Source organism: Octopus bimaculoides, chromosome 1 (genome assembly GCF_046866305.1).
Source record: "Octopus bimaculoides isolate indiv1 chromosome 1, ASM4686630v1, whole genome shotgun sequence".
In the NCBI taxonomy this organism is placed as follows: domain Eukaryota; kingdom Metazoa; phylum Mollusca; class Cephalopoda; order Octopoda; family Octopodidae; genus Octopus; species Octopus bimaculoides.
In genome coordinates, this window is record NC_142928.1 from 88,092,902 (window position 1) to 88,118,009 (window position 25,108).

A 25,108-nucleotide genomic window follows, 5' to 3' on the forward strand; every position below is an offset into this window, starting at 1 on the left:
AAAAAATTGGTGGGCGAGCACTCATACATACTAACACGCATAACATATCTACAAAATGCAACTTGAAATTTTAAAATAACTATGCGATGCATGTCAATATGTATGAGTGCAAATCCAACATTTTTTTCCACATTGAATTTCAATGTAATTGTAACCTACACCTGAAAAGTATTTGTCGAAAATTTCATCCCAAAAGATCTATTTTCCCGAAAGTTACGGGTAAACTAAGTTACTCGTGAATCATAAGAAACTCTTCTATTTCCTTCCTCCAAAGAAAATGCTTACCACAAATACCATTATAATCGTAATCTACGCAGTGTGAAAGGTATTTGTAAATTACTTGATTAAGAAATATTCATTCTTTCAAAAGCTATGAGGAAACAAAACCGATGAGGCGTAGTTATGTAGGAATACCTTTAACATTGCTATACAAGTGTGCCCTCCCCTCTCCCCCATTCAAGATGTTGCTCAGTTATTGGTTGAAGTTAACATCAATCATATGCGTTGTATTTCTTCAAAACAAACATAAATGCTTCGTTTGTTTTTTTCTTTCTGTAAAGAAATAATCACCAAATTATTAAAACCTATCAGGAATAAAGTAATATATCTTTTTCAGCCTTTGATTACCTACTAATAAAATAATAAAATTTTATTTCGAACATAATACGTATGTAGACATACACATTGATACATTCGTATGTATTTATATATGTGTTATGGAGAATAATCGTTTCGTAGCTAATTTCATATGATGGTTATCAAAATTCTAATTTGATATATTATTATAATTAATAAATTATTACAATTTTATTTTTAGAATTTAATTTTAAATTACTGAAAACATTTTTTTTAATGTATTCATTTATTTGATAATATTAAATCGATCCTTTTTTTATGACGTCATCTGTTTTCTCACCATGTGCCCGCAGTGAAATTTATCGACATTTGGAACTAAACGATGGGGAAAAAAAAGGCCCGATCAAATAGCCGTGAATCGGCACCTGGTACTATAATTGATTTTTTGTATTATATACATCAAGTTTATTAATTTTACTATACCTTCATTGTATTATGTTTGAAATGCTTTATGAAATTGTATATGTTAAAATATGTCTACACGTGTATTTTCAACAATTGTCCCTAGATTGCTGTTCTGAAAGTGTATATATGTATATGTTTATATATAACCACACATATATAGTGTTTGTAAACGTTGTTGTTTAATCGATGTCTTCCCTTATTGCGCTGACCTATGATCAAATATGTTATAGGTGGTGACCATCTCGTCTTTTTATCAGCGTGTATCCATATTACACATTCTCCAATGTATCTTTCTCCTTTAAGGGTACAAGGGTATAATTTGAACGTTTAACATGTCGAACGACTAAATAGAGACTCGCTCGTTTAGGAGTTTTATGTAGATTAATGTCTGTCCAATTTTTCCTATTCACACCAAAAAATGTTCGTTTGCATTACGAGTTTTTTACTAAACAGGTGTAGGTTATGTTTCTGCTAAAAACACTGATTACATTTCTATTATGAACTTCATATACATATAGTCTACATGATGCCGTTTATGTGAGGTGTGTATTTTATGATCTTCATGTGTCTTAAAGTTATGAACTGTTCTTTCAATAAACATTTGAAAGCTCGGACTTTGCTTCCTTCGGTCTCCACTGCTGTTGCTGGGTAGACTCTGACAATGTTATTTTTTTTACTGCACGTGTCTATTTCTATGGATTTTGTGTTTTGATGATTTCATTGCAAACGTTGATGTAAAAAAATTGGCGATCACGTTGATGATAAATATTTCCATTGATAAAATACTGCCATTCTTGATTTAGGTACGTTATCTATATAATTTAAAATGCTAGTACAAAATATACTACACAAATTTACATAGATTTCGTTTAGTTTAGTGAAATGTTTTCTTCCAATTTTCAGTTCAGAAGCATAAAATTGTCCCTTTAATCTCTTAATTTTTTAAAGACTTTTTATTCTCAGGTGATTTAGAATTATTGTTCTGTCAGACACACACACACACACACATATATATATATATATATATATATATATATATATATATATATATCGAAAAATTATCATATATAAAATTCGAACATCTAACTTTATATAATTTTCAAATGATTCCTTTAACCAATTTTGGGGCTGGTTTCTGCCTAGTTTATTAAGAAAATGACAATATTCTTTTTTCAGTTTTTTTAAATCACGTGTGCTTTGGATTTGTTGGTAAATAGTTCAATGTATAAGTCACTTTCGCTGTTGGCACCATTTATTTATGTTAGCAATACGGTATGGTAAATTGGAAATAGGTTGCAACACAAATGAAGCAGCGTTTAACATTCTATAAAGAGATATATTTTGTTACATATTTAACAGTGCTAAATCGTTAATACTTGAAATTATTGAGCTAGAATTTTAAAGCTGTAAAAATCTTTTTTCTGTAAATTGAATGTAAACTGGATAAACGAAAAACAGGTGCTTGGTAAAATTTGAATGTTCTTCACTCAGTTAAACGCTTGGGCTTCTTATATCAATATTTAAAATAGTTTTTCATTCTAATTCACTTTTTGAGCTTTATTTATAACCTTGACTCTGAACTTAAAATTGTTTTCGTATATATTACACAATCACAATTCGTTTCGGTTCATTTCATTCGTCTGACTCTTGTGCAACTACGTATTTTGGATTCTAATAGACTTGTTGTTATTCGAAACATTACTTATTATTGGGATTCATTGTTTTGGTTATGATTACTTTGATAACTGCCTCGTCATGCCATTATTTATTTAATCTATAATTGTTAATCATGATTTCTTGTTGTTATTAGCAGTAATAGGTAGAACGATTGACAAAATGATGTGAAATTCCATCTAGCTCGACTTGTCTTTCTTCCTTCTGGGGCAGTCAAAATAACTACTGCTGTTAATACCTTCATCCATTATTATTGTTGTTATTCCTTACAGTCCAGGTAGCAAAATAGAACATTTTTTAAAATTGGAAATAAAAGCTCTGATTTTATTCTTGCGTACATTTATGAACACATACACAAATATGTTTGCAGATGCTCCAAAATATGCGTCTTTGTCAAGACGGTTCCAGCCGTGAACATTCCGTCTTTTAAAAGGGTTCCAATCATGATCCTGTCTTTTTAAAAATATCTCAACCGTGCTCAGCCAGTCGTCTTTTTTTTTTTTCTTTTTTTTTTTTGACTTTCCATTCATGACTATCTCGACCATTTTCGAAGCTCGAATCTCACACCCTACTATTTAAAACAAAAAACTCATGGATAATGTAGTTTGGGATATACTGCCTGAAAATAAAAAAGATTACAGGTCTGTTGAATCAAAATTAACCCGAGGCTAAACAACAACCAGCGACAGACACGTGTAATTAATTCTATAAGAATGTCTGATGTGCTGCTTCTTGCCCAACATATAGGAGCTACTTTCCTCGACACTATATAAATTCCGTTAAGTTAATCCATGGAGATGTTGATAAACAAACAGGTGGACATTGGAATTAGACACTGAGGGAAAATGGCTGTAACTTTTTTATTTTTTAATTTTGACGATTTTCGTTTTCGATAATGTGTTCTATATGTCACGGTCATGCGATTCCCCCTAAAAAAAATTTTGGACCCCCCCTCCCCTCCCCCACTCACACGGGGGTTGGGGTGATTTTTTTTTTTTTTTTTTGCGATTTTCATTTTTGACATTGTGTTCTACATGTTCAGGTCGTACGAATAGCCTTCTCGCAACTTAGATGTGAAAATGAACGGCTTACATTTATATTGAAACAGAAAAAGGATCATATGTGGAGTCCCCACCATGAAACTTGATATGCTAGAGATAACAGCTAAACGCGGACAATCCAAATCTTGCATTGGTCCAGATGGACTATATGTAAATAAATATGAAGGAAAAAATGCGCTTTGGCAAACGGGGTTAGGTTTTGAGTTAGGGTTAGGGTAAACCTAACCCTAACCCTAACGCATTCACTTGTCTCCTGTACTGTATTTCCACTATCTCACCAGATCTACTTTTCATCATATTTCTGATTCCATTAACATTACCAATATAATGGGTGTTTACTGTGATTTATTTATTCACTGTCATTGGCAGGATGCTGACATAGGAAAGGAAGTAGTATCTGGTACACTAAGCATATGATCTATGATAAGAGGATACAAAGTTATAGATTGGAGATGGGTTGAGGCTTTTTACATATCGGCAGGGGAAAAGAAAGATTTTCAGTATAGTCAGTGAGGACGAGAATGGTTGGGTGTATTGTAAGTGAACTACAAACTTTCGTATGAGGTAAAATATATATGTATGTATGTGTTATTAAAAAGAACATAGATATATTGAGGCGGTAAAAATAAAGGGCAGCTTTAACACATGAATGAAGTAGGGAGTGGATGGATGTGACAATTACAAGTTAGAAAGAGTATGTTCTGCAGTATTTGTTCAGGCTCTTAATGTTCTGAGTTCAAATCCTAAATCTTGTGCCTTTGTTAAAAATAAAAATTATTGTTCCTTTTGTCTTTCCTGTTTCATATCTTACAGAGCTGGGTCAAAATTATAGGCCTGACGTGCTATGTAGAAGATGTCACTTGCTAGTCAATACTCTCCTTATGGGTTATTTCCAGTAGGGAAATTTTCTTGACTTTCTTACATTGTCTGGGACATCATTGATGAACTTTTCCATTCCTTTCTTTATGAGTTCAAGAGCTTTGATGACTATTGACATTCTTCTTTTGGTTTCCATACTCCACTTTCTGTTGATATCAATCTCCAGGTCATTGTAGTGGTAATTATTATTAACAGTTGAAGGTGGCAAGCTGGCTGAATCATTGCCATGCCAGTCAAAATGCTTAGCAGCATTTCTTCTAGCTATATGTTCTGAGTTCAAATTCTGCTGTGGTCAACTTTGCCTTGGCCTTGTGTCAAAATTTAAAACTGTTATTATTAACCACTGAATTGTTTTGACAATTCAGTTAATACCAAAATGCGTTACGACATGATGATATGTTTTGAATTCAGATGCTGCCAGGTTCAACTTTGTCTTTTATCTCTCTAGTGATTGATGTCTTTTTAAATTGTAATTAGATTACATCCTGAAAGCCTGATGAATATATAAAAGAATTCTGCTTGTTACCTACCCCTATGCCAAGTTTCAGCAAAATTGAAGAGGTGATGGTAGTGTTATTTTCCAACTGTTATGGGGAATTTGTCGTAAAATTAGTCTATATTTCATTCATTGAAACACTGCAATAATAGAGGACTTTGTTTAGGGAAAATGACTCCATCCTTCTGTCTTATTCATTTTCAGGTATCATTTTTATTTGCAGCATAAAATACTTTGTCCATCACTTTTATTGTCCGGGGAGGGGAAGGGGGCATTTTTTTCTCTCATACTTTTATATATCTGATTATTGTTTTAATTTCATTTATTATTTATTTTAGTTAGAAATGTTGTGCTATGCTCGCATGATACATTGTTATACACTATCTTAAAGAGACTAGGTATAGCAAGATGGTAGAGGGCAGTGAATTTGCATGAATGGTGTTGGTAGTGGAGGAGGTGGTAGCAGCAGTAGTAGTAGTAATAGTAGTAGCAGCAGATAACAGCTAGATGCCATACAATGCATAATAGCATCCATTCATATCAAGTCCTGTCAGTGTGCTTTCATTGCCTGGTCAATTCATTCAAATATATACCTCCCCCTATGAAAGAAATTAACTTTGTCTATAAAAGTCAGAATTACTTGCAACATTTTTTTTAATAAATGAACTACTTTGTTTTTAATGATTCTTGTTTTAATTCACTATTTTTTATTTATTTTCTAGTGGGGAATACTTTGCCATTTGGACAAGCTGGAACTGTTGCAGTTGGATCGAAAGAAAAAAGTAAATGTGATGTGGAACAACTTCTGTCTCAGGTATTCTATTGTTATATCAAACTTGGAAATTGGATGTTTTGACCTTTAGCATTCAGATTACTGGAATGCAGAAAAATTCATTCCTTATAAAAATACCCTTTGTATTATCTTTTTATTAAATATATATTAGCGGCAGTGTAGGCGCAATGGCCCAGTGGTTAGGGCAGCGGACTCGCAGTCATAGGATCGCGGTTTCGATTCCCAGACCGGGCGTTGTGAGTGTTTATTGAGCGAAAACACCTAAAGCTCCACAAGGCTCCGACAGGAGATGGTGGCGAACCCTGCTATACTCTTTCACCACAACTTTCTCTCACTCTTACTTCCTGTTTCTGTTGTGCCTGTAATTCAAAGGGTCAGCCTTGTCACACTGTGTCACGCTGAATATCCCCCGAGAACTACATTAAGGGTACACGTGTCTGTGGAGTGCTCAGCCACTTGCACGTTAATTTCACGAACAGGCAGTTCCATTGATCAGATCAACTGGAACCCGCGACGGAGGGCCAACAACATATTAGCGGCAGTATTAATATCAAGAGGTAATATTTATTCCCACTTAAATGTTTATACTACTCTAACAGAACTTCCATGTTTAAGTGGGGGATAAATATTACCTCATTGACTTCAAAAATGTTAGTATGTAGATTTTTCTCCCAGTCACTTCATAATTTCACTAATAAATGAAATTATCATTTTAGTAATTGGGTTCAGTCCCATTGCATTACATGGCATGGGCAAGTATCTTCTACGATAGCCCTAGGCCAACCAAAGCCTTCTAAGTGGAAATGCTAAAGGGTTAATATTTGTAAAGCATATGGCATGATATAAAATTTCAATACTATATAATTTTCAAAAACCAAATCAGGTAGGTGAAAAATTTATCCTAATCTGAAAATATTACTTCTGTTATGTTATAATGATTATCTTGAGAGCTACATGAAATTATAAAAACCTGGTCTATATGCTTGAACTGTCTAGGTTGATGTATTGTGTTTCTGAATCAAATCACAATAACGTTAACCTCTTTGCTCCCATCCTGCCAGAGATCACCCATGGCTCTACGGTACAAACCTCCTGTTCTAAAGTGATGTAAATTAAAACCTTCCATCAAAATTTCCTGTTACTCTACATTCCAAACACCAGCTTAATAAATGATAAGGCTATTTTCCTAAATGCTTCATTATTTTCCAAATCAATTGAAACAAAGTGTATTTCAACAGAAATATGGTAATGGAAGGGTTAAATTCATTTCATATTTCTGAGTTGATTGCTTCTGAATTCTCAGTATAAACCCCACCAGGTTTGACTTTGCCTTTAATTCGTTTGGTGTTTTTTTGTTTGTTATAATAGCAAGATAGAGAAGTATATTCAATTGATTATATCAATTCATCTTAACCCTTTTTGTTACCATATTTCTGTTGAAATGCACTGCCTTTCTTTCAATTAATTTGTTAAAATAATGTAAAATTTAATACAATAACTTCGTCCATATTAACATGGTGTGGGGAATATAAATTATTTTGAAAGTTTACTTGAAGATTTTAATTCAAATCACTTTTAAACAAGAAATTTTACATACACTTGTTTTGGAAATTGTTTAATTTAGAAAAAAACAACACCTTCTGTAATGTAAAGTATAACAACAAAATAACAGTATGAAAAACATAAAAAATAAAGCCCTTATTATATAAAGTATTCATACAGAACAATAAGTGGATTAATGTCAAAACTGATTCAAACTGGATATAAAATATCTTTCCTAAATTAATTCTGTGATCATTGTCTTCATAAATTGTAGGCTGAAAAATGCATTGACCAGTTCCAGTTTGAGCTTGCTCACAAATTCTGTTTACGAGCTATAGAAAGAGAGCCAGATAATCTAAAAGCACTTGAAACAGCAGGCCATGTCTTAATGGAATTGAAGCAACATGACGCAGGCAAACAGGTAAGTAATAAATTGAACTTAACATGTCAAAGTAAAGAATAATGTTCATAGCAGCATTACCCTGCATTTGTAATACCCAATCATTTCATCAGTGCTTTTGCTTTCAATCTTTTCTCAGGTTTTATACTAAACACCCATCTGTTGTTGCCATCATCTTCATCTTCTCATCTTCACCATCATCATTATTATATAACATCCATGTTGCATGGTTTGGTTGGTTTGACAGGCTCCAATGAGTCCAAGGACTGCATCATGCTCTGTTGTCTCCTTTAGCATGGCTTTTACAGATGAATACCTACCCTTCCTAACACTGAACTTTACACTTTCATTTCCCACCAATTTTTTTATTGCTGTACTCAAGAAGACTCCTCTACCACAACAGAATTCATACTAATGTTGGTGCCACATTAAAAGCACTCAGTATATTCTGTGGAGTGGTTGGTGTTAGGAAGGACATCCAGCTATAGAAACTATGCCAGGACAGACAATGGAGCTTGGTGTGGCACTTGGCCTTACTATCTCTGGTCAAACTGTCCAACCTATGCCAGCATGGAAAAAGGGCATTAAATGATGTCGATGAGGAGGAGTTCTATCAACATCAAATTTTCTAGGCCCCCTAGCTTACCTTTGTAACTATTGACAGTGGTAAAAAACAAATCAGTGTAAATACCCAAGTTATTTGATTATTTCATTGAAATATTAGAAGTACCCTTACTTCATGTAAAGGCTTCTAAAACTTCTTTCACTGGTCATTCAGTTGAATCAGCTTAAAACAGTCTCATTTACATTTCAGTTGTTTTTATTATTTTTCAATTTAAGTTTATAGAATCCATTATAAATAACCAATAAATTTATGATTCTATAAACTTAAATGCAATAAGTGAGACTTGATAACTAAATTTATATTTCAACTTTTACAATGTTAAAAAAATTATTAACAAAGTACTTTATTCAGCACAAGATTTTTTTTCCTTTTTAATGTTATTAATTATATTTTTTCCTTTTTCTTTTTTTACAGTTTTTCCTTAAAGCTGTTGAGTTTCAACCCGATCTTGGTCATGCAAAGTACATGTATCTTGGACAGACAGAGCAAGGAGAGTCTTCTGTCCGGTATTTCCTCAAAGGAATTGAAGTTATGCTTAAAGAAAAAGAATTAAATAATGAGGTACGAATTTTTAGTTTCTTTTGTTTATTACCAAAGAGAAGATCCTCATAGCATAAACATTTTGAAAATGAGGAAAAAGTTAGGTTATCCAGGTATTATTTACAAAATGCTTTTTAATATAACTACTTGGGGTTTTATATATATATATATTGTGTGTGTGTGTGTATGTATGTGCATGTGTGTATATGCGTTTTTGTATGTATATATATGTGTGTGTAGCACGACCTCCGAACATTAGGCCTCAATGAGGCAATGACTTCTGACCGAGACCTTTGGAAATATGCTGTGCGTGAGAAGACCTGGCAAGCTACATGAGACCAAAATCCAAGACCTCTGCCAGGGATGTAGCTAGCCCACTTATGCGTACCTTTCCTTCATTGGACACTAAACTCGGCTTGCGAAGACCTGTTGGGGCAAGCGAAAGCAAAATCGTGAGGGCACCACCGTTCGAGTGTGATCGTTACCAGTGTCGCCTTCCTGGCACTTCCTGGCACACGTAAAAAGTCATTTGAGCGGGACCGTTGCCAGTGCTACTGGACTGGCTCCTGTGCAGGTGGCACGTAAAATACACCACTTTGAGCGTGGCCATTGCCAGTACCGCCTGACTGGCCTTCGTGCCGGCTGCACGTAAAAGCACCCACTACACTCTCGGAGTGGTTGGCGTTAGGAAGGGCATCCAGCTGTAGAAACACTGCCAAATCAGATTGGAGCCTGGTGTAGCCATCTGATTCACCAGTCCTCAGTCAAATCATCCAACCCTTGCTAACATGGAAAGCAGATGTTAAACGATGATGATGATATATATATGTATGCCCAATGTTCTATTATAGTGTCACATTTTAAATATTCTGGTGCAGTTCTTGGACTTGCCAGCCCCTATCAAACGGTCGAACTCATGCCAGCATGGAAGATAGACTTTAAATGATGATGATCTTTCTCTTTTGCTTATCGTACATATTTTTCAAACATGTACTGTATCTTGTCCACAGCTTTCTAAGGCAGCTGAGGGTTCTACAACACCTGCTGAAGTAGAATATTATGCATCAGAACGAGACATCTCATCAGCTTATTGTGCCATTGCAGAGATTTACATGACAGACTTATGGTAAGTGTAATTACTTTTCAAATATCTCTATCCTTTTAGCATTCAAACTGGGGATCTTTTCTGTTTGGCTGCCATTTTTCAGTTTCTTCAAGTTTTGTTCCAATTGATTTTGTATTTGATGTATTGAAGTAGTTTTGACTGGAAATTCGCTTTCGCCATAAATCAATAAATAAAGAGTTAATAGCTTTTAAAGTTTGCAAATTTTGGGGAATTTAACCAACTGAAAGCCACAAACATATAGATACCTGTTTCCATAGTAACAAGCCAAGCTGTTACAGGGCTGCTTACCCTTGCGGTTATTTTTTGCTTGTTAAATACTTAAAGCACAGGTGGTTGTGAGATATGCTAAGAAATAATAGCTAAATAGGCCTTAAATCACACCAAAATTTTGGGTGGCAGGGTTGCATAATTGTATGAATTCCCATGTGTAGAATATAAATTTGCAAAAATTTTCTGAAAATTCCAAAAAAAATTTTTAATTACAAGGGGTTACATGGCATGCACAAAGCAGAATTCTGCCAATATTTCATTTGTTTACAGTTGACAACATGTGCTGTCACACACAAAATGACAGCTTCCAAATCCTGTTTTCTGACTGGGTAAAAATTATCAAACTTTAAACCTCTGTAAGAGATTCAGTGTGGAAAATTACATAAATAACCAAATTTTAAAATTTTCACTAAACTTAAAAATTTCCACAGGTGCAGCCAAACAGAAAAGATCCCGAACTGGCCATATCCGGCCCAAATGTTCTATCTTGTTTTATGAGGAAACCAACCAGATCCAGCCTTTCACATCTATCCTACAGTGTCATTCTACAAATCGACAATCACATTGAAATCTCAAAACTACCTGATAATGCATGATTAATTAAAAACAATATGAATAAATAAGCATTACATCTGACACAGTAATCTGAATGCTAAATGGTTAAGTTTAATATCAACAAGTTGATTTTTCTAATATTATTAATATTGTACTTTTCCTTTTTTGTTATTATGTCTTACTTTAGTCTGGAAGAAGGTGCAGCTGACAAATGCCAAGAAAATGTAGAGAAAGCTGTTGCTGCTGACCCTCAAAATCCTGAAGCCTACCAATTAAAAGCCCAATTTCTAATGAATATTGAAAAGATTGAAGTAAATATCTGCATTTCTATTATATGTCTGTTTTAAAGGTGCAGATGTAGCTGTGTGGTTTTGGGTTCAATCCCACTGCATAGCACCTTGGGAGAGTGTCTTCTGCTATAGCCCTGGTCTGACCAAAGCCTTGTGAGTAGATTAGGTAGATGGAAACTGAAAGAAGCCCATCGTATGTGTGTGTGTGCATGGGTAATGAGATTGTATGATAATTGTAAATGAATATCACTGTTATGCAAGCTGTGTCCTTCATTCCTAATATTCCAAGAAAACACATCTGGTTATAGAAAAATATTATCTTACTTGGAAACAAGTGGGTGTTGGTGACAGGAAGAGAGTCTAGACATAGAAAATACACCTCAACAAAATTCCATTCGACCCATGCAAGCATGGAAAAATGGATATAAAAACAACAGTGATGATGAATATATTGTGTTTGTGTCAAGTTTGATCCCAAGTAATGTATGAAAATAAATTCATAAAAATATATTGAAAGATTGAGAGAGAAACACCTCCATTTTGGAATGAAATAATATTAATTTTCAATTGTTTATTTTGAATGCAGTTATTTTCATGCCTTCACTTTTGAATTTAGGTCAGTGAGATTTCTCATTTCAGTTTTGATATCAGTTAATCTTGCTTTAGTTGATAAATTAAGTACCAGTGAAACACTGTGGTTAATGTAATCAATTAGTCCCCTCCCCCAAAATTTCACGCGTTGTGCCTATACTAGAAAGGATTATTATTCATATATTTATAAACACATATTTGTTCACTAATATATTTACTTTCCAAAATGGAAATTATAGATGTGGCCGATGCCAGTGCCGCCTGACTGGTTCCACGTGTCGGTAGCACGTAAAAAGCATCATCCGAACGTGGTTGATGTCAACCCCCGCCCCGACTTGCTCCTGTGCCGGTGGCATGTAAAATGCACCATCCAAACGTGGCCAATGCCAGTGCTGCCTGACTGGCTCCTGTGCCGGCGGCACATAAAAAGCACCCACTACACTCTCAGAGTGGTTGGCATTAGGAAGGGCATCCAGCTGTAGAAATCTTGCCTGATCAGATTTGAGCCTGGTACAGCTTCCTGGCTTGCCAGGACCCAGTCAAACCGTCCAACCCATACCAGCAGGGAAAATGGACGTTAAACTATGCTGATGATGATGATGATGATCCAACATATCATTAAATTATATTAATTTTTATGTTTCAGGAAGCCAAAGAAATGATTGAAAAAAGTGTATCTTTATGGCTACCTCAGCTTCAAGAAAATGATGATGACATACCTGAGGTTAGTTTCATACTTGAATCACACCATTTTTATCTAATTCAAGTCATTATTTTACCCAATTAGAAAATGGTAAGTATGCAGCTAAAGCAAGACATGTATCTTCATAAAAATATTAATACAAATGACACATCTGTAGAAGAATGAAAGAGCTTTCTGTATTAGATGTTGAACTTACTAATACAACAACTAAATTAACCATTTAGTATGTCCTTTGCATCACAGGAAATATTCTGGAGACTAAAGCAAGTATGAATATCTGAGGCTTTGCTGTTCTGGGAAAAGCTTTGTGTGAGACTTGAGACAGAGCCAGGGTGGGGGAGAGATGAGAGGCAGATGAGTCAAGTGAATCTAAGTGGAGAACGTATGTAGCTTGGGGTTTGGAGGCAATTATAATAGAAGAGGCAACACTAACCTATGATGTTACAAGCTCTATCATAGTGCATCTGTGGGATGCAATCTAGGATATTTGTGTGTGTAGCACAAATAGTACAGCATGTATATATGAACAGTACTGAAATGTAAGTCACAGTTCAGAAACTGAAAAGGACTGAAGTATTTTCCAGTTCTAAATGAGATGTGGCTTTGGTAATATAATGTTGCAGTGAGAGATCAACGGGAATTCCTAACATTTGTGGTGACTTTGAGAGTTTCAATTATTGATTGTCCATGACTAAAGAAGTTTAGGTACAAAAGTGTTTCCTTAATATGTGTAGGTTGTTATGCACCAAAGACACATGGCTCAGTGGTTAGAGTATGGGACTTACAACCATGAGGTTGTGAGTTCAATTCTCAGATCAGGTTGTGTGTTGTGTTCTTGAGCAAGATACTTTGTTTCACGTTGCTCCAGTTCACTCAGCCATAGAAATGAGTTGTGACATCGCTGGTGCCAAGCTGTATTGGCCTTTGTTTTTCCCTTGGGCAACATTGATGGCATGAAGAGGGGAGACTGGTATGCATGGGTGACTGCTGGTCTTGCCCAGACTTGTGCCTCAGAGGAGAACTTTCTGGATCTTTATCTTCTTTACACTGTTATGCTCCACCACTACCCCATCATTTTTTTTTTATGTATTGTTGGGTCTAGAGGAAAGGTCATTGCCTATGTTGTTTACACACCATTCCTAGAGTGGTCAGATTGATGCCATTAATGTTCTTCTAGAACCTATGTAAACTATCACCTGTGGGAATGACATGAGCAGAGAAGGAATTCCAAAGGACCAATGTTCTGGATATAGTGATTAATACAGGATCTGGGGTAGAAATTGGACACAACAAGTATGACTAGAAGAGAGGCAAGTGTAATGGGAATGTATAATTATATGGCTTATAAGTATTTTGAATTATGTTTTTGTGGACAAAGTGCATGTCAGTTGGATGACTCCAATGTTATAATACCACCCCAAGAGTGATATTATAAGCAGCTGTGGTTATGTGTTGTAAATGACAGCCGCTGAGTTTTTAGAAAGATTGTGGAAACAGCCAAACCTTGGAGCATATCAAAGTTAGTCAGGGTTTGGATCAGAGAGAGCTTGTCAGCACACACAGCAATGGTGTGGTCCTAAAAGAATCTTGCAATTCATGAGATGAGGGATGGATGCATCTCTTTGATGAGCAAATTATCTAGGAGACTCTCGTACCAGACAAAGTTAAGGGCTTTGTTGATGTCAAGTGTAAAAATCACATTACTTTTACCAAAATTCTCATGAATGAGAGATGATGACTGACATAGAAAAGCACGAGTTTAATCTATCTCTATGTGAGCCCTAGTTATAGTAAATGCAGATTAAATAATTAGCAAACTTTAGTAGTTTGCTTATTTATGATTCCTGCAGAGAAATTTGCTTCCTAGCAAGGAAGTTACTGAAAAACAATGAATTACCATTATAATTCTGTAATATGAAAAAGTTTAATAATGTCAGATTACATATAAGGCAGTTGATTAATGAAGTTATTAGAGCTGTACTGTATCTGTTCTGGCTCTCTGCATTTTGAGTTCAACTCCTGCTGAAATCAACTTTGCCTTTCATCCTTTTGAGATGAGTGTTCCCCCTCCCCCTCTCTCTTTGAGAAATCAAAGAAAAGTGGGTAATACCCAAGGAAACTTCAGGATTTAAGGATCCCACCACCTAAAACCACTGTGTATATTATGGTTATTGTCTCTTCATAGTGTTGTAATAATGTCTCTTTCAATTCAGTTTGCATTATATTTAGTTTATTTGATATTTAGAACTTTTGTAATATTGTATGTTCTGTTATATTTCCAGAATATGCCAGGAGTGAGCTATGACACCAGAATTGTTACTTCAAAAATACTTATTGAACTTGAACTTTACGAGGTATTTACTGTTGCATAACTTTTTTATTTTTCAAAACTTCACTTATATAGCATCAGATTCACTCACTACTTGTTTCTCTGGGATTGGTCCATTGATGTAGACACCTGATGAGACTCTGATAAGGTTCAAAATTTGATCAAGGCTATTCATCATCTTTCCCAATCTACAGAGAAATAATTATATTTGCCTTGTTTGTATATATACTATGTAAAAGGGTAAGGACCCCCTTCGGTCGTGAATGACCATGGGATTGCATCTAGAAAGTTACTCTCTGAGGCACAAGTCCAGGCAAGGTTGTTTATGGAAGACCAGCAATCGCCCATGCAGCCTTCCCTTTCCATGCCACCGATGTTATCCAAGGGAAAGGCGAAGGCCAATACAGCTTGGCACCAGTGATGTCCGAACACATTTCAATAGCTGAGTGAACTGGAGCAACGTGAAATAAAGTGTCTTGCTCAAAAACACAACACACAGCCCAGTCCAAGAATTGAACTCATTACCTCATGATTGTGAGCCCAATGCTCTAACTGAGCCATGCACCTTCCCATCTATTATGTAGGTTACATATATTCTGTCATACTTTGATACTGTGTGGAGTGGGATCTCCATTAAATAAAGTGTTAAATACTTACAGTATGCAAATTAGTAGCTCCAGGTTTTCTGAAACTTCTGATTGCATATAAACAAATTGGCTACTTATTTCTCTGGAATGAGTTAAATGATGTAGACATCTCTGATAAGAGCCCAATTAGGTTTGAAAATCGATTAGCCCTTTCATTACCAAATTTTTGTTGAAATACAGTGCTTTTGTTTCAATTAATTTTGAAATTAATGAAGAATTTAATAAAATAATTTTGTTATTATTGAGCTGAAGTTTGGTACATAAATTAACATGAAATTTTGAGGGAAGGTTCTTAATTTAGACCAATGTAAACCAGGAAGTTTATATTATGTACTAAGGGTAGCCTCAGGCAGGTTGTTATCAAATGAGTTAAGGCTATTCATCTCTTTTCAGTCTACAAAGAAATAATTAGGTTGTATGCTGCTAGATAGATTTATATATAACATTCTTTCTGAGCATGACCATATTTACAAAGTTTTATTAGAAAGTATTGAGAGCTCAATCATGTTTGAAAATTGATTAAACCTTTCATTATCCATATTTCTGTTGAAATACAGTGCTTTTGTTTCAATTAATTTTGAAAATAATGAAGAATTTAATAAAACTATTTTGTCATTAAGTTGATATTTGGTACATAAATTAACAGGATATTTTGAGGGAAGGTTCTTGATTTAGATTAATTTAGATCACTGTAAACCAGGAAGTTAATATGTTTATATCATGAACTAAGAGTGGTGTCAAATGGGTTGAGGCTGTCCATCTTTTTTCAGTCAGTGAAGAAATAATTAAATTTGCAATGTTTGTATGTCTACTAGATAGGTTTATATATAACATTCTTTCTGGGGTTATCCATATTTACAAAATTTTGTTAGATGACTAAGCAATGAACACAAATCTTAAGTCAGTGGATAAAATTTACGAAACTTTCTAATTAGTTCTAATGTTTTATTTTCAGACTGCCAATGAAGTTCTGTTCACTTTATTAGATGAGACAGATGAAGATCCACATGTTTGGTACTTGATGGGATATGCTGCTTTATTGGAGAGTTCAAAACGTAAAGGAGATGAAGCAGAGGATTGTCTTACTAATGCTAGAGAATATTTGCAGAGTGCTCTTAAGGTATGATTGTTACAGAATACTTGACAACATTTTGGACTTTCGCAGTTAAACCAATGCTGATGGATTTCTTTTTCCTTTTAACTTCCCTACAACTCATTAATAGAGGTATAGGGGGCTGTCCTTGGCAGAATAGAAGCATGCACAGGAAAAAAGTGAAAGTGAAATGGTACACTCAGTGGAAAATAAAATGATTGAGGATGATATTGAGAATACAAGAGATGAAGAAAGTTGTTCCAGGGTTGGAGAGTGGGAGCACAAGAAGGTCGGGGATGAAACAAGTGCCATTTCACTCTCGTATAATTACAGAGGCTAAGTGAATAATGCTGTAGTCAAAGGAGTAGTGGAGAGCTGGGTGTTGGGCAGTTGAGTTGTAGGGAAGAGACACATCAGAGATAGATTGGGTGCAGAGGCATAGACATAAACAATATATTTTTAGGACCTAATTTTTGCTGAGATGGATGGGTCATCTCTTTTATACTTGACATCCATAGGTCATTCTTCCACTTCATCCTATGATTTCTTGGGTCTCCTGCTTCTACAGATTCCATCTATATTTAGCAATCAGCACTTTATGCAGCTGTCCTCATTCATACACATCACACAACCATATACGTGCAGTCTTCTCACTTGTACACTGAAGAAGACTCCTAGTATATAGTAAAAATAAATTGGTTTTCAATAAACACACTGAAAAAAGTCGGATGTTAATACTGTTTATATAAGTTTAAGGTGCAAACTATTTTTAAGTGGTGTAGTAAGAGTCCCACAGCTGTTGGTTCACAAAACCGCCACTGACTTAGTGATTACGGAGTTTATTTATTAAAATCAAAGTGGTAGAACCTGATCCTCTTCATTCAAATTATACCAATAGGAGTTGAACTCTTATAGGTGTAGAACACCAATACTCTTGTGTTTGGAAAAGTGAACTGTTCTATTTTTGGTACCTATTTGCAAGTAAGTGGTCTTGTTCATTTGAGAGGAATACAGCATAACATTTATTAACAGAATATGAATGACCTATCTTCAGCTAGTTGACTGGAACTGTCAATCAACATCTTATATTACGTTTTCTATGCTTTCATGGGATGGATAAGTTGTCTCCAGCATATCTCATCACCTGTTGCAGCCCATTGTTATATCCTTTATAAGGTTTAACTTCTTGTAATGAGCCTTCACCATTTCTTATGTCATTTTTAGTCTTCCTCTTCTACAAGTTCCTTCTACATAAATTGCTTGGCACTTCTTTTATCTGACTCTATACCAGTCTTTCTGCTGCATACATCGATTTCTTCTGCCCAGATTTCTCTCAGTTCATTTGTGCTGTGACATTCATACACACAAAGATTACCTGTTACTTATCCAGTGGAGCATGCTTAACTCATTTCTTTCCAGCATTCGTCCAGACTCCACATTCCATACACATGTTTTGTTGCTATACAGCATTGCATTATATACACTTTACTCAAAAAGAGAATTCCTCTGTTGTCAATAGAGGTAATAGTTTCTCAAACTTACTCCACCACATTCTTACTTTAATGTGCTTTCAGAGTATCCTCCTCAATTACTGGTTCAGTCACCAAGGTAATGGAAACTATTAACTACTTCTAGGAAGCCTTTATATCATTTGAAAGAATTTATTTTATGGGTACCCTTACTCTTGTGCATCTATTATATACAAAGTCCTTCTTCTCTATTAGCCTGTTTGTGATTTCACTGCATTTCTTGCTAACTTTTATCTTTACTAGGTTTACTTTATAACTCCCCAATTTTAGGTTTTGCTTCTCTGCTTTTGGAATTTATTTATTCTTTGACTTTGAGAACTGTGTCATGAGTACGCAGAACTTCCTATAGACAATCAGTCTTAAACTCTGCTGTTATGGCCTGATGAACTATAATAAATATTTGAAAGCTGTAAAACAAACTCTAATGGACTGCTACCTGCAAGCCTTATTCCTTGTTGGTTGAACTTGTTCTCATTTAGCTTGTTCAACTTTCACAAGCCATTCATTGATACTTAGTTTTCTTAGCAACCATCAACTACATAGTATGGTACCCTGTCAAAGGACTTCACCAGGTCAACGAACATTAGGTAATTATTTGTCTAGGCAGGTATTTTTTGGCCTACATAGGTTTGTTTCTCCAAGTTTCATTTCATTTTTAAACTTATATGTATTGATTTTTCTATCTCTATTTCTCCATCCTCTTCTACACAGTCCCTTCAATCACTGTCCACCCCCCCACCCCCATACCCTGTCTTCTGTTGGTCTTATCACTCTGGACGAATATAGAAGTAGTGAGGTCTCAAGTGCTTTCTTTTAACATCTGATTCAAATTGTGATAAATTTTGGCTTTATCTTTGTTCATTTTTATTTCAAATGTAGACATACCACAAAGTTGAATTTGATGATGCTGAAATGCTAAAACACATTCAAGAAATGATTGAAAAAGTTGGACCGGGTAAGCTAGATTTTCACTTTTAACCCTTTAGCATTCTGATAACTCTGTCAAATCTAATACTTATTTATTCAGATTGTTTTGGATTTATCATGAATATGTCAAAGCTTTGAGATTTTGAATGAATGTTTATTCTTAGAATGACATTGTTAGGTAGGTGTGATAAGTCAAATGTGGCTGGTTTGAACATAAAACAGCTAGAATATTTAGGTCGGATGTGGCTGGTTTAAATACTAAAGAGTTGATTAACTCTGTAATGATTTGAGGGATAAGGTATTTCAACGAGAAACTGACTGTAGAATTAACTTGTGCTTGAAGTAAATTACAAACCACCCTAAATAATTCATGTAATTATAACTGAATGTGTACCCAACACATTTTTTGATTACTGTATTTCATGGCATATAAGACACTTCTTTTTCAAAAACAATGTTTCCAAAATAAAAAAATCATATGTGAAGTTGGACTTCCCATAAGCTTTAATGCACTAAAACCCCATTTTTCTTGAATATGTACTTGCTGAAATCAGGTGCATCTTGCCTAAAAACCAACTGAAAATATTAAAATTTAAAAACTGTTATATAAGGAACATAATTCCTGACCACTGGTTATCTATCCAACACATCTGTAACTCATATCCAATTATATACAAACATTAGTAACACATCCAAACATAAGAATTACCATTTCAGTTATACTTGCAAAATCAGTTTCTACTTGGAGTCTAAATTGTGTGCTTGGTTATCTTCATGATAAGTTCAAAGGCATTAATTCTATATTACACTGATCAAGTTGATCTTTGCTGTATCCACTGAATAGAACATGCCCTCAATATCATCCTGCAATTTGTATGAAATACTATCATTGATCAACATATTTCATATTTTCTAATTAAGTATGCTTCAACTACTGCATTCACTGCAGGACTTCTTTCTATCTCTTTATGAATGTTCTGGCAGGATACCAACTCCCAGTTTTTCAAATTGACTGAACTTTTTTCATAAAATTCTCTAACAATCTTCTGGTATGTGAGGGTTGTGGAGGGTAATGGTCGTTCCTCTTTTCTCTTTGATCTCACACACACACTTTCTTAATTAAGTCTACCTGTAGCACTGCTGACAAAAAAATAATTAGGCAACATAGGAATCTTCATTACATGTTTACTAATTTGTTTGTATTGCTTTATATACAGGTGAAGATGAAGAAGCTGCTCCTGAGGCAGCTGGAAATGTGAGTGAAGTAGATTTTGAAACTGATGGTGAGAATGAACAAACATCTGACAAAACAGAGAATACAGAAGCTGCAAAACCAATGGAGCAGGATGATTGAATTTTGGACAGTTGTTGACTTTGTAAATAAATTTCATTGGGGGTGGAAAAACATCGTTGTTCATTAAGTTTCTTGTTAAACTAAATTAAATCAATTATTTATAAATTAACACATTTATTGAATCTTCATTTATTCATGGATTGATGTTGGCAGGTAGAGGAAAAACACAAGTTTCAGTATCTTCTTATTCTTGTATGATATTTGCTGTTCTTTTGGAAAGGAATTATTTCCTTATTCACAGAAAATACTGTACTTTACCTTGTCAACAGAATTTAGTTAGATAAACAAGAAGAAAAAAAACTGTCTTTTTTCCTTGTTTTGAAACAAAATTTTTTTTTTGTGATAAAATTATGTGTATGCTTATAGACATGTATCCACATACATTTGCCGTTGAAGAGAAAAATTTAATGGAACCTACTGTTCTAAAGTCTAAAATTCAGTGGGTTTATATTGTAGTTTTTAGTAGTTTAAAGAAAGGTGGCCATTATAGTTCTGTTTATGAGACAGACAACTGTTAATGTATTTTGGCTGCCTTTTCTTCAATTGGCTTGGTGAAATCCTCTTGATGATTGTAAGACAGCAAATCCAGGCTCCTAATGTCTTCCATTTTCTCTGAATAAATTTTAAATGAAACATCCTGGTTGGCTGCCAATCTGGCCTGTTTTGGTGCTGGGTCTCGCTTTCTCTGGGCCAAGTCATTTCAACTATAAACACTTTCATAAAGAATCTCATTAAAAAAAAAGTTTAAAGATTTTATTCATTTACTTTTGTTGCCATCTTCAATATTATATGAAAAGAAAGTCTTTACCAGATGTTGCATTTGTTGTTATAGCTCTTTTGTTTTCTTGGAAGACTACAAAATTGCTGTGAAAGCTTTTGAAAAGCTAAATTCCTTTTGTTATATATATTTTTGTTAAATTATAAACCTTTAAGTGTGTCTAATTTAGATTTGCAATATGTTAGTAAGTTTCTAGAACCATATTCCTTGGCTTCAATGCTTATTTAAATATTAATCCATCTTCATAATCTTGACCATTTGTTTATGGTTAATTCCAGTGTCATATTTAATAGTCCTCTTCAAAAAAAAAAAAATTCTGATTGATGAGTCCTAGAATTAATAAGATGCTTTTCTATTCTAACCACCAAAGAATATCTAAAAACTGTCTATTTCATTATTTCTCTTCATCACACCATATTGTTATTTGAGACACAGCAAACTTAATAACTAACTGTACTGTATGAACTATTTGAATAAAATGCTGTACAACTTGTTTGCACCTGTGTTCATAATTATAACAATACAATAAGCTTTAGGGTCCATTTTTAATACTGTTGACACATCACTACTTTTGGTAACAAAAATTTATTCAAAAAAAAAAAATGAATTGACAGTGCTATTTGTTTTCACATGTTTTTCCATGCTTGCATGGGTTGACAAATATGTTACTGAGGCATTGTTTTACAGCTGGATGCCCTTCCTATCACTAACCCTTCTTTTTTTGAGAAGAAGATCTATTTCATGCAGCTTCAAAGGCACAAAGTGAGTAAGTGGTTTTATGAGAACTGACAACACCACCCATACATCACAACTTAGATGCAAGCAAGATAGATGCAAATAAAACATACACACACAATAGTCTTCTTTCAGTTTCTGTCCAGCAAATCCACTCGCAAGGTTTTGGCTGGCCCAAGAATATAGTAGATGCTTGAAGTGTTACACAGTAGGAATGAACCCAAAACCACACAGACTGGAAAAGAAACTTCTTAATCTCACAATCATGCCTGCACTTATGGGTTTTCTATATTTCTTATTGACATGTAGATTATAATTATTCCAAAAGAATAGTTATGAATCTACATGTCATTTGTATATTTAGTTAATGCTGTATTAAACAAGATATGAAATAAGTATATATCTAAAGTATGATGTAATTAATTAGAAAATTGAGGCTTTTCTCAAATACATTAATACAACGAGGGATATTTCAACTAAACCTAAACACTGGAAATTGTTTCAAGATTCATACCTACATCAACATAAAGTTAATAGGGACAAAATTTAATTGAATGCCTTGAAATTAACTTCTGATATGTAATAAGTGACAACAAATATTACTATTCTAGAAAAAAAAACTATGGTTGAAACTGCAACTAATAGTTATATGGGTAATTAGGCTAAAAATAAATATACAAGTGAAATATATGTTTTAACCCTTTAACATTTAAACTGGCCCTGATTTTCCAATTGTTTTATGTTCAAAGTGACCAGATCTGGGCTCTTACACCTGCCCTACAATGTTATTCTACATTAAACTACCACATCATTGAAATCTGAAGTATATGAGATAATGCATGATTAATTCAAAACAAAGAGAATCAATAATCATTACATTTGATAGAATAATCCGAACACTAAAGGGTTAAAATACTGATAAGTATTACTTGCAGTAGCTAATGGGTATCCAAAATGCATGCAACAAGTTGCACGCGCTTTTTAGATGACAGCTATATTTTCTCTTCTGAAAATATAGCTGTTGTCTATTCATGATGATCAGAAATGTTCAGTTAAGTGAGTTTATGACTTTTTTTTTTTTTGTTATGAAGATATCCTTGTTGAGTATAGATTAATATTATTTTCTAAGTATTTATGTATGTATTTTTTTGGTTGACAACTTTTGTATTATTTCAACCTCAAAATTATGAGAGATTTCATGATCAGTAGTTGAAAAGCAATAGGTAATACTGTACCTTTTAGTATATTTGATTGTGTACACATACAGCTTAAAGAAACTTATCATTCATTAGTTTGAGTAGCATATCCAGTTTGTCTTAACTACTTGACAATACACAAACTATGAAAAGCGTACACATACAACTATGGAGTTGGGAGGAAGGAATATAGTGAGCATTAGAGAACTATACTTTAGGTTCTCTGCTTGTTTGATAGTAATAGAAAGGGTAGCTAGCTGTAAATGTTTAAAACAAAAACAAAAAAAAATAAACTTGTAATATTCTATAACATTATTATGATTGTTTTTTCAAAAGACTTAATACACTATTTTGTATCAAGCTCCAGACTAGGAAGTGCAAATAGATCTGAAGGGTAGGCTGGTCTTCCAGAGGAGGTGGCAATAACATTGCTCTGACCAGACACATTCTTACTTTCCAGGAAAGCAAGTACAATCATCATAGCTGAGCTAACAGTGCCCTGGGATGACACTTGATATTTCTCACCAACTGTAGAAAGCCAAATATCAGGAATTGGCTGATGAAGCACTTTTCAAAGGATGATGCACAGCCTCATTCCTTACTGAAGTCAGCTATTGCTGCTTTCCAACAACATGGTTCACTATTTCCTGCAGAAGATTGGTTTGGAGCTCAAACAACTAAAAATGACCACCAAGGAGATCAGTATGGCAGCTGAAACCAGCTCAAAGTGGCTATGGTTGACAAGAGACTGCTGATGGAACGCTTCTGCAAGCAAACACTAATTCAGACAAAGCATACAGGCTAAGGAATGAGATGCTTATGACTGATACAAAAAAAGCTTCTGACTTTAATCATCACCAGAAGAAGAGCTTACAATGTCTCTTAGTAACTCTTGCAGTTTCTGAATAGGATGAAGCATCTCTGGTGCTTAATTATTTCATTAACTGGAATAAATGTTTTTGACAGCTTCCCAAGCAATTTTTTTTTAGTCAAATAGTTTAACCATAAAATTAGACTCAGAAAATACATTATCATTAGCAGCAGAGAATCAGTAGAATACTTACTACTAATCCACATGAATTCTTTAAAAATAAAAATAAATAACATAATGTTGTGTACTTAACAAAACAAAAAGAAAATCTTCAATCTCCAAAAACTGTTGCTAATTTTAACAAAAAAAAAAAAAAAAATACCAACTAATTAAAAGAATTTATTTTCACAAGTTTTGAAAGAATCTGCAGATATGTCGAGGGTAATAAAATAATTTGCTCTTTCTGGAATGTAGTTTTCTTTACAATAAAAGTCTGAAGTTTATACTAAAAAAAAATGACAAACATAAAAACACTTCATAGCTAAAATACTCGTAATAATACAAGAATGCTAGCCAAGACAATGAAACATTTAAAAATGCATATAAAATAAAAACTGGGATATCACAATTATTTTGCAATTAGATTTTAAAATGTACAAAAGAAAACATTAGTAAAAGGAAAGTAGAGGTAAAGAAAGCCAAAAGCCAGATAAAAAATAATGGTACAAATTCTGTTACATAAATACAAATTTGGTACACAAGAATTTTAATCAGCTACCGATCAGTATGGACAAGTCTGTAGAAGAGTGATTCTGGATCGTTACAGAGAGTAGATGGTGGTGCAAATTCTGCAACCCGGCCGTTATCCATAACCAAAATACTATCACTGTCCATAATAGTGTTAATGCGATGTGCAATAGTCATCACGGTAGTATTGGCAAATTCTGATCGAATTGTCTGTTGAATCAGATAATCTGTTTGGTGGTCAACATTGGCAGTTGCTTCATCAATACAGAGGATCTGAAATAAGACAAATATTGATTTCATATTAGTAATAGACTGACAGAATTTTTTATCCAATATTGTGACTCTAAACTACTTCTAAAGTCAAGAGATTTTAATT

The 25,108-nt window shown here is 34.1% G+C and overlaps 2 protein-coding genes across 7 annotated transcripts in view; one reads left to right on the plus strand and one right to left on the minus strand.

Moving 5' to 3' along the window:
• The first annotated feature begins 914 nt into the window (after positions 1-914).
• Positions 915-21,736, plus strand: LOC106876323 (uncharacterized). Its single transcript, XM_014924823.3, has 11 exons — positions 915-1,004; positions 5,874-5,965; positions 7,761-7,907; positions 8,926-9,072; positions 10,062-10,177; positions 11,190-11,313; positions 12,530-12,607; positions 14,869-14,940; positions 16,518-16,682; positions 19,064-19,139; positions 20,329-21,736. Exons 1-11 carry the CDS (start codon positions 959-961, stop codon positions 20,463-20,465), a joined length of 1,200 nt encoding a protein of 399 aa, XP_014780309.1. The 5' UTR covers positions 915-958; the 3' UTR covers positions 20,466-21,736.
• Positions 21,737-24,371: 2,635 nt separating this feature from the next.
• LOC106876322 (ATP-binding cassette sub-family C member 10) overlaps positions 24,372-25,108 on the minus strand; it is a 50,335-nt gene continuing 49,598 nt past the window's right edge. For all 6 annotated transcript variants that reach the window (XR_016242172.1, XR_016242173.1, XR_016242170.1 and 3 more), the window contains one exon: positions 24,372-25,005. Coding sequence is in view for 2 of the 6 variants with exons in the window: in XM_052968040.2 (XP_052824000.1) it covers positions 24,760-25,005 (246 nt within the window). In the remaining 4 variants the exon portion in view is untranslated. The remainder of the gene's footprint in view (positions 25,006-25,108) is intronic.